Here is a 14,076-nt window from a genome sequence, read left to right on the forward strand (position 1 = left end):
TAGAACACAACATGTAGGTTAACGGTACAGTCGTTAATAAGTACCAATATTTAAGCACCTCTATGGAATCCATTAAGCACCTCTATGGATCAACAGTTATTGGCCTTTCAAATCCAGGTGCATCTTTGATCAGCACATCTTTGACCTGTCCTGGGGTTTATTGGAGTTAAATGAGAAGAATGTCCACTTACCGACAGCTCTGAACAGACATGCTCCATCTTCTTTCATTTTTTTTATGACGAATCCTTTCTTTTCCCCAAGCGCTTTCTCAAACCAGTGCTCCTGCTGAGAGAAATAGAATAGCTGTCATTCAATGCAATGGGTTATAGAGACAAGCCTATGCTACTATCTATTGTCTCACCTGAGCCTCTTGAAAACATTTCCAGAGAGCTGAATCAGGCTGCTAAATAATTAATAAATAATATAGCTACAGCTATGAAATAATCTCTAAAATCTACAATGATGTTTGAGATAATCACTGGTGGTAGTAAACATACCCCAAGCCATCTACGCTCTCTAGAAAAAAATCCAGTGCAGCTCATTTGGTAGGAGCATGGCAGTAGCATTGCCAAGGTTTTGGGTTCGATTTCCACAGGGGGGCCAGTATGGACAATGTACACACTACTTTGGATAGTTAAGTCTCATTGAACAGTTAAGTCTTATTGTCAACCTTGTTGTGATGATGTGGAGAAATACGTCTGTTGAAAAAGGAGGTTCTGCATTTTTAACATGAATATCAATTTTACTAGCTATGGCTCTGGTCCCATCTCAACAACTGTTGAGCAGTATAGTCTGGTGAGGCAAAGAAAGAACTAGCAAAGCTAGAGACAAAGACAGTAGCACACACTGAATTTGACTTTATGTGCAAAACTACCATTAAAAACTGGGCTGCTTCTCTTGGCTGAGGGTTGACAAGAGACAGTCTAGATTTTAATAATAAATATCCCTATAACGAAGGGTATACATTTTCTTCATAATCATAAACAACATAAATCTCAGATACCAATACATACCCCAAAATATATGCCAACAGGGATTTCTTCAGTGTCTCAAGGTTAAAAACAAATTCACCACAGCACTGTACAGTGAAATTATCTCTAACTCTAAAGAGACAAAAACCCACACAAAGTGATTTTAGTTTATTTTATTTTGAATGACTGTTCTGATTTACCAATGTGCCAACAGTTGATGGGGATCCATATGAATAAACAAATCATGATGACCTACTTAAAATTTGCCATGGCATTCCATTAACCTTCTTTTACTTACAATTAAAAATATTTCTTATTTTCAGCATCAAACTGCTAGCATAATTTTTCATATTCATATTCAATAACTGGTCAGACCAAAGGCCGTAGCCATGGAGTCAACATTGGGGAGGGACCGAATCAGCTGGGGGTCTGATTCGGTCCACCATCAATATTTACACAATCTGATAACACCAGTAGTTAGTTGGTTACCCCAGCCCAAAGACAGAATATTCCCCTGCCCCCGACCCTTTGACCTAACCATAACCTCAGAGACACTAAACCTAACCTTAGTGGTAACTGTGCCAAAGTCCTGGAGTGGCCTAGCCAGTCTCCAGATCTGAACCCAAAAGAAAACCCAAAAGAAAAGATTTTCTACAACTCTGCTTCTTCATTTTACATTACTAACCTTGCTCTCCTAAACACCCTCTCCATGAATAATAAAGCCCCCCTGCTCTATGAATTAACACTGGACAATAAGCTGGACTTTCTTTTCCTAACTGAAACAAGGCAAACACCCATATATTTTTTCATATTAAATCAAGCTGTACTATACAAATCTCATTTTAAAGTTGTTTCTTCCATCCTTCGCCTCATTTGAGTATATTGCCTGTAAATCAACAAACTCCCTGACCATCATCCTCATTTATCATCCTCCAAAACCTAAGGACTCGTTCCTCTCTGACTTAGCTGAACTACTCACCATTGCTGCATCACTCACCCCTCGCATTCTCCTGCTTGGCGACATGAATATTCACATTGACTCACCAAACTTACCACTGATTTCATCAACGTCTTGGACTGTTTTAACTGTATCCAACATGTTAATTTTTCCACCCACATCAAAGGTCACATACTTGATCTCGTCTGCTCTATCAGCCTTACAATTACCCATATATCTCCATCTTCATTTCCGCTGTCTGACCACAAGATAATTAATTTCAAATTTTCTTCCAACCTACCACACAACATTGACAAGCGCATAATTTCCTTCTGTAACTTCAAAGCTGTTGACCCTCTCCAACTATCTGACGCCATTTGCTCTGATCTTCCAATTGAATCCAACTTCAAATCACCTGAAGAACAAGCTAACCATCTCAACACTGCTATGTCTGTCTCCCTCAACTCCCTGGCACCACTACAAACTAGACATGTTTCTTTCACCTCCTCATCCCCCTGGTTTACAATTGAGCTTCGTACCATGAAGCAAGTTGGTCGTTGCCTTGAATACGCCGGGTGAGAAAATCGGGACTCACTGTTCACACTGAAGCCTACAAACACCACCTTTCAGCTTACAGAGATGCCCTCAGTGCTGCTAGGTCCTCCTACATCAAACAAAATCAACAGCTCCAGCACAAACTCCCAGACCCTCTTCTCTATTGTCAGCAAACTACTTCAGCCCTGCAATAACTCACTCTCTAGCCCATCCACTAAACTTGCCAAATCTTTTTTTGCAGTTTTTTAAAGATAAAATAACAACAATAAACTCCTTACTACCTAAGAAATCTACCACGCCGCCGCCCTACTGTTAACCTCCATATTTTTCCACTTGTTGCCCAGGACTCTCACCTCTCCTCATTCAGTCCAGCTGATTCCCCTTACATCACAAAACTTATAATGACAAAAATACTACCTGCTCTCTCGATCCTCTTCCCACAGTCCTGCTTAAAGCCTCCTTATCTGCTCTCTCCACACATCACAAGCATAGTCAACTTCTCTCTCTCTAATATTATTGTCCCCTCCTGCTACAAAGCAGCTGCTGTCACCCCCATCCTAAAGAAACCTGGACTAGACAACACCATTCTTAACTCTTGAAAGAATTGTTACCTTACAGCTCCAAGCCTACCTCCTCAAAAATAATCTATATGAGCCTCTTCAGTCCGGTTTTCAGCCAATCCATAGCACAGAAACTGCACTCCTCAAAGTTGTCAATTACCTTTTCCTCCCTGCTGATGCTGGTTCCCTCAACATCCTGATTCTCCTCGATCTGAGTGCTGCCTTTGACACCGTTAACCACCAGATTCTGCTCACCAGGCTTGAGGGGCTGGGTGTTGAGGGAACTGCACTCTCCTGGCTGAATTCCTATCCCACTAACCAAACCGATTTCATCTCACTCAAAGGCTTAAAACTTGTTAGTTTCCCATGTACCGCCGGCGGGATGCCTATGCTTTTAAGCGCCAAAGTGTGCAAAGCGTTGTAAATATAATTTTTTGTTATAGGCATATTATATATGTGCAGAAAGCTTAGAATCTTGTTAATCTAACTGCAGTATTCAATTTAAAGTAGCTATTACGGCGACTAACTCCTATGCTAGTGTTTGAGTATAGTCAACCTCCACAAAAAAGGCACCAAGTTCGCTAGTTTCGGGTTTGATTGTACATTTTGTATTTACAATGAGCCGTCTTCTTCTGATTTCTTATCTTGATGGTCCCGGAGATATAGCCAAGCATCGTCTTGTTTAAAAAACGATTAATGTTCTCCACAGCGTTGTAGAACGAAATCCATCTCGGAGCAAAACTATTCATGATATTCAAAACCTTACTAGGTTTTAACAGCAATAATTGGTATTTCTGAAAAGAAGAGTCTATAGCATTTAACCAGACATAGTTTATCCTTCTGCATTCCCTATTTGCTTTGCGCCACATCAGCAAAGACTTGCAGTCTGGCACCGATTATGCGCGAGCGCATGTCTTTGGTAGCATGTAGCTCCTTCAAATGACGACCAATGGATTTGAAACTTGCTAGTTTGAGTGCACATGAGCCACACTTTACGGCACGAGTCACCAACCCGTTGATCGCGGTCGACAAGTCGATCTTGGAAGCATTTTAAGTCGATCGCGAAGAGTTTTCAAAATCAGAGAAAAAATATACACTCACCTAAAGGATTATTAGGAACACCTGATCAATTTCTCATTAATGCAATTATCCTATCAACCAATCACATGGCAGTTGCTTCAATGCATTTAGGGGTGTGGTCCTGGTCAAGACAATCTCCTGAACTCCAAACTGAATGTCAAAATGGGAAAGAAAGATGATTTAAGCAATTTTGAGCGTGGCATGGTTGTTGGTGCCAGACGGGCCAGTCTGAGTATTTCACAATCTGCTCAGTTACTGGGATTTTCACGCACAACCATTTCTAGGGTTTATAAAGAATGGTGTGAAAAGGGAAAAACATCCAGTATGCGGCAGTCCTGTGGGCGAAAATGCCTTGTTGATGCTAGAGGTCGGAGGAGAATGGGCCGACTGATTCAAGCTGATAGAAGAGCAACTTTGACTGAAATAACCACTCGTTACAACCGAGGTATGCAGCAAAGCATTTGTGAAGCCACAACACGCACAACCTTGAGGCGGATGGGCTACAACAGCAGAACACCCCACCGGGTACCACTCATCTCCACTACAAATAGGAAAAAGAGGCAATTTGCATGAGCTCACCAAAATTGGACAGTTGAAGACTGGAAGAATGTTGCCTGGTCTGATGAGTCTCGATTTCTGTTGAGACATTCAGATGGTAGAGTCAGAATTTGGTGTAAACAGAATGAGAACATGGATCCATCATTCCTTGTTACCACTGTGCAGGCTGGTGGTGGTGGTGGTGTAATGGCGTGGGGGATGTTTTCTTGGCACACTTTAGGCCCCTTAGTGCCAATTGGGCATTGTTTAAATGCCACGGCCTACCTGAGCATTGTTTCTGACCATGTCCATCCCTTTATGACCTTCATGTACCCATCCTCTGATGGCTACTTCCAGCAGGATAATGCACCATGTCACAAAGTTCAAATCATTTCAAATTGGTTTCTTGAACATGACAATTAGTTCACTGTACTGAAATGGCCCCCTCAGTCACCAGATCTCAACCCAATAGAGCATCTTTGGGATGTGGTGGAACGGGAGCTTCGTGCCCTGGATGTGCATCCCACAAATCTCCATCAACTGCAAGATGCTATCCTATCAATATGGGCCAACATTTCTAAAGAATGCTTTCAGCACCTTGTTGAATCAATGCAATGTAGAATTAAGGCAGTTCTGAAGGCGAAAGGGGGTCAAACACAGTATTAGTATGGTGTTTCTAATAATCCTTTAGGTGAGTGTATATATATATTTGTATTCATTATTATTTATTAATTTAAAATGCACCATGTGTGAGCCTATTGTGTGCAGTAAATAGTGTCTAGGGGAGGGAGAGGCTGTCCAATCAAATAGCCTATAGTTTACATATGAAAAGCTCTCTCTATGTTTTCGGTTTTGATGGAGTGGTGACGTGTTCATGTAAACGGCACCTAAAAGCTGTCTCAAAGAACCAGCAAAAGTAATGATTATGAATGTGTAAAATATTTCAATGAGATGTTTTAATTGTTTATTAATAAACAAATGTTTTTTGAAGTTGATGATACTGACCCGCGATCTTCACAGAACGCGCCGGAGAGAAATGCACATTTCATATGGATTAATAACTAATTTTCATACTAAAAATGTATTAGAATTATGATACAATTAATACAAAAGTATTTTTGTAGTGACTAACAGGCAACAAAGAATGTCAAACTACATTGTGGCCTCGTTTTTTCAAATATTTTTGCAAGTGGTAGATCTTTTTACATTTGGAATTGGGATGTGATCTTAGGCTTGAAAAGGTTGGTGACCACTTCTTTACGGCAAATGTTGAACTATCACGTCAGATGCACACACAGGACACACCAACAGTGCGCACAAGCCCACCCAAATCTTCAACCAAACTTCACTATTGCGCAAGACGCATAGCTGTCGCTGCTCACGAAACTATACTCTGCATTTAAAGGTTAAATGGTTACTCCTAAGTGGAAAAGCAACATAGGAGACCAATTGGACTAGATTTTTGGAAGAAATCATGGACTGTGAGTCAAGCAACTTGGTGAGTACAATAAGATAGATTACCCAAGACATACAATATATTAGCATTAGCATATTAGGCTACTTCATATAGTTTCTGAGCATCTTACTGCCAATTGGGTCACGTCATTATAGTAGATTTCATAATGTCCTTATGTAACCAATTGTCTATGTGATTGTCTATGCCATTTTGTGCCTGTTTCTTGTGGCCTATTCATCCCCATGTTTTTCCTTGAATCCACAACAGTGATTCAAGAGGTCCCTCTGGCTCTTGACCCCCACTGTGACACCCATCATCTGGCTGGCCATTTCAGAGCTTTTCCAGAAGTCTCCCCCTTCTTTCTCCTATTCCCTTCTACTCTTTTCCTTTCTACTCCTGCCAACTGTTTGGTTACTATCTATGTGTGTAAGGAGGCACAGATACCACATATGATCTAACATCAAATGTGGTGATCTAACATATGATATTAGATAACCAAATATGATGCAAACACCACATATGATGTTAGATCACCACATATGATGCAAACACCACGTATGATGTTAGATCACCACATATGATGCAAACACCACGTATGATGTTAGATCATTGGATCCACCTCCTTGTCGCACCTCTTGATAATACCTTTATGAATGGAAGCTAATTTTCCATAATGTAAAACATTCCTGAAAGTGTGTAACCCTTATTTTAATCACCTTTGCACTGTTCTGTGTAGGTATGAACTGTGTAGGTATGAACTTACAGAACCAAGGCCTTGCTTTACAAATGAGTAAATAGATCACTGAATTGTATATCAAATGGCCTGAAACATTACCCAGATCCTTCTGACATCTAGTGGATCAAGTGGAAAATGCCTCCATATTCCTAATCCATGTTTGGCCTTCCCCACTGCAATTCAAACATGAGGATTTTTACAAACAAAATCATGTTTTTGATTTGTTTTACCTTCTGCCAAATCTATTGTGTTATACTATCCTGCATTAATTTATAATTCCTACTATCAGCTACAATCATTTAGATTTGGGTACATCCTTTTAGACGCAAATTGACTTTTTTGCACCTTAACTAACAGGTTAAACTCCAACTCAGCCACAGTCATTCATGGTGTCCCCCGGGGCTTATGTACAAGGTCCCCTACTCTTCATAATTTACATCCTTCCCCTTGGTCAAATCCTCCATCACTTCATCCTTCATTTCCACTGCTATGGTGATGATACACAAATATATATAGCCACCAAGTCTCTCACCAATTTACCTCTGACCCATATTGAATCCTGCCTGACTGCAATAAAAGCATGGAACAAGGACAACTTTCTCAAACTAAATAGTGACAAAACAGAACTCATACTCATTGGAACCAAATCCACCCTCACCAAAACTGACACTTTCAATCTCAGCATCAATGACACCATTGTTTCCCCATCCCTCAATGCACTTAAAATCTTCACTCTTCCATCTTCACAACATCACCAAACTCAGACCTTCCCTCTCCCGTCCTGCTGCTGAAACCCTAATACATGCATTCATTACCTCCCGTCTTGACTACTGCAACTCCCTACTCACTGACATAAAATCTACATCCCTCCATAAGCTCCAAAAGGTTCAAAACTCAGCAGCCAGACTACTCACCTACACCAAGTCCCGGCAGCATATCACCCCTATCCTCTGTGAGTTACACTGGCTTCCTATCTCCCAACGCATCAACTACAAGATCATCCTATTGCCATATAAAGCCCTAAACAATACCGCCCCTGCCTACCTCTCTGACCTTCTTCTTCCATATCAACCTACACACACACACTTTGTTCCAGTACTGCAGACCATTTCATAATCCCCAAGTCAAAGCTCAAAGACTTTGGTGACAGGGCATTCTCAAGGGTTGCTCCTAGGCTCTGGAACTATCTCCCCAAAACCATCCATGACTCTGATATTATGTCGATCTTCCAGCAACGCCTCAAGACTCATCTATTCAAAATCACCTAGCCATAGCCATGCAAATCCCATTCTCTCAATCTTCTTTGTTTTCTCATAGTATTTTTTTTGTTTCTGTTTGTTTTCTGTTCCATGTAACTTTTGTACAGAATCTTAAGGTCCCCGAAAAGCGCTATATAAATATAATGTATTATTATTATTATAGACTAGTGTAAATCCTGTTTTTGGTTATATTTTACAGTATCATATTTTTGGTTTTATAGTTTGTGCTTGGTTTTATAGTTTGCCTTTATAGTAAAGTCATCAGAGAAAAGCCAATCATAATAAGGATATAATCATGTTGTTTCTCCAACAACTGAACTCTTATTTTGAAGCTTTATTCAGCCTTGTAGAACGAAAAAAACAGGAAACTGAAATTAAAAGATAGACAAATTAGGAGAGTATACAGTATAGCCTACTGCCGGTTTTAAAGTCAATTTGCAAATATTCAAAGGATGCGTTCTTCTACCATGCTCTAATTCAAAACCATGATCTAAGCAAATAGCAGTGGTTTGTATTATATAATTTATTAAAATAATTAAAGTGTTTAAACATTTCTGTTGTTCATGCTTTTGTAAGGTTTGAAATGCCTTTGTGTATGTAATGCGCTAGACAAATAAAACTGCTTTGCCTTGCTTTTCCTATGTCACTCAAGATGTATCAACATAGGCTACGTGGAGATCATAAATGGTCATTATCATTTCGGTGGTCGACATCTTGATTAGTTAACAAGTCTTAATTTGACTAATGAGAGTATAAATAAACCAGTGGTACTGTGTCAAGCAGTTACTCTAATGTTGGCAGAGCTTGCTCTTTTAAAGGACTTCGGCTCTGAGCTGAGACACAAAAGTGTTCCGTAATTGCACTGATTTTCTTCACGGAGAATGAAGAATGGTTAATTAGTTTCAGGCAATAATTCCTGTATTTTTCTTGGTTGGACATCCTAACCGTTTACCAGCTTAGGGGATTTTTTATTTACATAATAAAATTACAGTTGTGAGATTCTTCCTGTGCCTCCCCCTGAAATGTATTATATTTTTTCCTTGAAACTGTTAAATAACTCAAAAAGTCCCTGGTAGAAAATACTGTAACTTTGAACACTGAAAATATAGATCACGAGTATCTACCACACAGTCCTGACACCCGCCCTGATTCCTCCACAAGGGGTGTAACACGATTCAGTTTGATAAATTTAAAATGATGGCATTTCTACCCCGCTTGACTTATAGAGTTGCATCTTTGTGTACATGCCTCATTTCTCATGAAGAACAAAAAAGTCTCAAGAACTCCACCATGATGGACAGTGAAAATTTGCCAAAACATTATAGATGCATCAACTTATACAAAGTAAGTCAGATTCACCTGCCCTTTGTCATGCAGGTGTCTCATACGGGAATAAGAGATACAGTTAGGTTTGGAAATATTTGTACACTGACACAATATTCATAATTGTGGCTCTGAACGCCATAACAATGCATTTAAAAGGAACAACCGAGATGCAATTGAAGTGTAGACTTATAGCTTTACTTCAGGAGGTTAAAAAAAATATATATATATATGAAACGTTTAGGAATTCCAACCATTTTCATACACAGCCCCCTTATTTCAGGGGCTCAAATGTAATCTTGCATCCGTGTCCAATTATTTCCAGACCTAACTGTATCTTGCAAGATGGCGTAGAAAATGTCTGATTACTGTACAATATATGTATGCAAAATATTAATGTCTGCATTGCTTTACGGAACATATTCATTGTGCATTCTAATACCACCCCCATATAACACCGTGTGGATGTTTGTTGATATCTCAAAGGATGGTGAAATAGCAGCCCACAGAATTCAGACAATTTTCCACACAAGCTAATGCAAATGCTAATAAATGCCTTCTTCTCCTGAACTGTACATCGGATATACTCGCCAGTAAACTTCCAGACTCTAGGCCATACTTCTGAACAGATAATGAAGCTAGCTGCTATGTCAAAAGTTGACTGAACAATGACTTCACAAAGATAGACCTTTATGCTAACTCTAAAGCCCACTATAAAAAATACCTTAAAATCAACCAGTAGTCAAATTAACCTGACTGTTGGCGTAGAGGCGTTTCTTATGTGCCTCCCTATAGCGTTGTAAGGAATAGGAGATAAATTGCAAGATGGCGGAGCAATGACCTCAGTAAAAAGATGCTTAATATACACTCACCTAAAGGATTATTAGGAACACCATACTAATTAGGGCTGTGCAATTAATCGCAATCGCAAAAAAAGCGCGATTTAAGCACATGCGATTTCTAAACCGCATAAGGCTGCGATTTTATCTATTAATTTATTTAGATTTTTATACAGAATGCGTTCTTGTGCGCATGATTTTAATATGTTAACCAACCAGATCTTACGCAGCGCACAGCTAAGCTGAGCGGGAGAATGATGTTAACCAATCAGAGCTCACTCAGCGCACGACAAAGCTGAGCGGGAGAACCGAATAGGGGAAAGAACATAAAATATGGATGCAGGTCAAAATAAAAATGAATTGGTGCCAAAAAGAAATTCAACGTCAGTCGTTTGGGAGTATTTTGGATTCAGGAGAGAGGATGTGTCACAGAGCAAGGTAATTTGCAAGACTTGTGAAATGATTATTCCAACGAAACGGAGCAATACTACAAATCTGTTCCAACACTTAAAACAGCGTCATAAAAAACTGCATGATCAATGCATGTCGACAAAGTCAATCGAAACAAACAAAAGCACACATCATAGCCAGCCCGAACAGCCTGAACAAGTATCCATTACTCAAACATTTGCAAGCGCCGTGCCTTATGAGAAAGGATCAAAACGGCACAAAGAAATTACAGACGCAATCACCTATCATATATGCAAAGATATGATGCCTGCGCACATCGTCAGTAAAGACGGCTTCCGAAGACTAATTCAAACACTTGACAAAAGATACCAGCTGCCATCTCGCACTCATTTCACACGATTTGCTATTCCCGAAATGTATGAGAAATGTAAGGCGGGCGTTGAACACGAGCTCAAGCAGGTGAAATACTTCGCCACGACCACAGATTTGTGGTCCAGCAGAACGATGGAGCCATACATGAGTTTAACGGTCCACTATATGAATGACAACTTTGAAATGAAAAGTCGATGTTTGCAAACAGCATTCTTCCCAGAAGATCACACTGGAGAAAATATATCTGAAGGTTTAAAAGAAGCTTTAGCATCATGGGGACTTTGTGAAGAGCAACAAGTGTCTATCACCACAGACAATGGAACTAATATAGTGAAGGCTGTCACTTTGAACAACTGGACACGATTGCAGTGCTTCGGACACAGACTGCATTTGGCAATTGGTAAGTTAGATTTTATTATACATTTATTATACTTCACATTAAGTAATGTATAATTTACATTAGGACACTTTGTAGGGCATACTTTTTTATTAAGAAACAAATTGCGCAAAGATGTTTAATATGAAAACGTATTATAATGTTTTGTAATAGTATTTTCAACTTGTACCATAGTTGGTACCATAAGTCTGAAGGAAACCGATTGTCATCAGAAATTTTTGGATGTCATTTTCTTTTTCTTTTTCCATAACTTACATGCCTGATAAAGCAGCCGAGCGTTGCAATGCTTTGTATATAGCGTTACCAAGGAAACCGCTCTCTGTTAACGTTAGTTCATGTCAGCCTCCTACTGGCGGAGAATGAATTTGCATATATGTCGCCACAAATACTAATATTTTAGCTAACAATAAACAATTTTCTTTTTCAGCATTTATTCATTCTTGTTAATGTTAGTTCATGTCACTACAGCTATTCATGTTAGTTCATGGTGCATTAACTAATGTTAACAATGACAACGTTTGATTATAATGTATTAATAAATGCTAAAATTAACATGAACTAACATTATTAGTATTGCTCATTGTCAGTTCATTTTAGCTAATGTATTAACTAGTTGTTAACAAATAGTACCTTTTTGTAAAGTGTTACTCAATAGTTTTATATTTAAATGAATGAAATACACAATTTCATTATGTTTTACAATATTTTATCTTTTAGAAAATGCAATCAAAGATGAACCTCGCATTTCCCGAGCCAACGGTTTGTGTAAAAAGCTAGTGGGACATTTTTCCCACAGTTGGAAAAAAAAGAAGATGTTAGCCGAAGCCCAGGAAGAACTCCAGCTTCCCCAACATGCCCTCATAACATCATGCCCAACAAGATGGGGCTCAATGCAACAAATGATAGACAGGGTTTTGGAGCAACAGAGGGCACTGTCCCAGGTCCTGTCAGCTGACCGTAAAACAAGACACCTAGTGCCCCAATGGCAAGACACAGATGTTCTAGAATCTGTAAGTAAGGCATTAGGTCCACTTCAGGAGTTCACGGATGCCCTTCCCAGTGAAAACTACATCAGTGTGTCGTATGTGAAACCGGTTCTTCACCTGCTGAACACCAAGATACTTGCAGTGGAGGATGAAGATACTGACTTGACAAAGACTATAAAGTCAAACATTCTGAACTACCTCAACAAACATTATGAGGATGAAACTACCCAAGAGCTTCTGGATACAGCAACATTTTTGGATCCAAGATTCAAAACCAGCTACACTGATGAGGTTAAACTTCCAAACATTAAGGCCAGGGTCATGTCTGACATGGAAATGAGTTCACACAAGGTGAGTTAATTTATGTAAACTGGATGAAACTGTCATCTCCTTAGATAAACACTATTTCATATGGCTTTTTAATCTTTTCTTTCTGTTCTGTATGTCGAAGGATACATCTGAATCTGTGAGTAACACATGCAGAGAGAATCCTGACATCGATCTACCTCCACAAGGCAAAAAAGCACGGAAGTCCTTAGGAAGCTTCTTCAAAACGACATCAGCCATGCCAGCAGCTCTGCGACTTGAAGAAGCCATAGCCGCTGAGTTAAACAGCTACCTGCTTTCTCCATCCATTGACAGTGAGGAAGATCCTCTGAAATGGTGGAGACTCCATCAGATACATTTTCCAAGAATGAGCAGGGTTGCACAAAAGTATCTTTGTATTCCTGCCACCAGCTCACCTTCGGAGAGAGTGTTTAGTACTGGGGGAAATGTGGTGACATGTCACCGGTCATGCTTAAAACCAGAAATGGTGGACATGCTGGTTTTTCTTGCAAAAAACCTTTAAGAGAGCAATCTGTTTTTTTTTATTTTTTTTTTATTTAGGTTAGTTTTTAATTATTGTTATGACTGGAATTGAGGCTAGTTAATCTTTATTTTTTTCATGTTGTCTGTTTAAGACAATTTATTACAGTTTTATCAAGCAGTTAGTACTACTGTGTACAGTATGTTATTATTGTAACTAGAGTTTGAGGTTAGTTAATCTTAATTTATTTTATGTTGTCTGTTTTAAAGACAATTTTACTACAGTTTTGTTTATTAAACTTAATACTATGTTATTTCATTGTGAAATGTTTTGTTATGCACTTCTTGTGCACTGAATACATTTAGAATGTATGGCTGTAGCTTGTTTGAAAAAGCAAAAACAGTTGCCAAAATCGCAAATAAAATCGCAATCGCAATATTCGTTCAAAAAATCGCAATATTATTATTTTGTCCATATTGCACAGCCCTAATACTAATACTGTGTTTGACCCCCTTTTGCCTTCAGAACTGCCTTAATTCTACGTGGCATTGATTCAATAAGGTGCTGAAAGCATTCTTTAGAAATGTTGGCCCATATTGATAGGATAGCATCTTGCAATTGATGAAGATTTGTGGGATGCACATCCAGGGCACGAAGCTCCCGTTCCACCACATCCCAAAGATGCTCTATTGGGTTGAGATCTGGTGACTGAGGGGGCCATTTCAGTACAGTGAACTCATTGTCATGTTCAAGAAACCAATTTGAAATGATTTGAGCTTTGTGACATGGTGCATTATCCTGCTGGAAGTAGCCATCAGAGGATGGGTACATGAAGGTCATAATGGGATG

General features: G+C 39.2%; 1 protein-coding gene across 4 annotated transcripts in view; it reads right to left on the reverse strand.

The window, feature by feature from the left end:
* The window catches only part of otud5a (OTU deubiquitinase 5a), an 83,428-nt gene that overhangs the window by 47,847 nt on the left and 21,505 nt on the right, over positions 1–14,076 (reverse strand). For 3 of the 4 annotated variants that reach the window (XM_013132732.3, XM_013132730.3, XM_013132733.3), the window contains exon 2: positions 192–285. In XM_013132732.3, coding sequence (XP_012988186.1) covers positions 192–285 — 94 coding nt within the window. The remainder of the gene's footprint in view (positions 1–191; positions 286–14,076) is intronic. The other variant, XM_013132731.3, reaches the window with a different exon arrangement.

Source organism: Esox lucius, chromosome 12 (genome assembly GCF_011004845.1).
Source record: "Esox lucius isolate fEsoLuc1 chromosome 12, fEsoLuc1.pri, whole genome shotgun sequence".
In the NCBI taxonomy this organism is placed as follows: domain Eukaryota; kingdom Metazoa; phylum Chordata; class Actinopteri; order Esociformes; family Esocidae; genus Esox; species Esox lucius.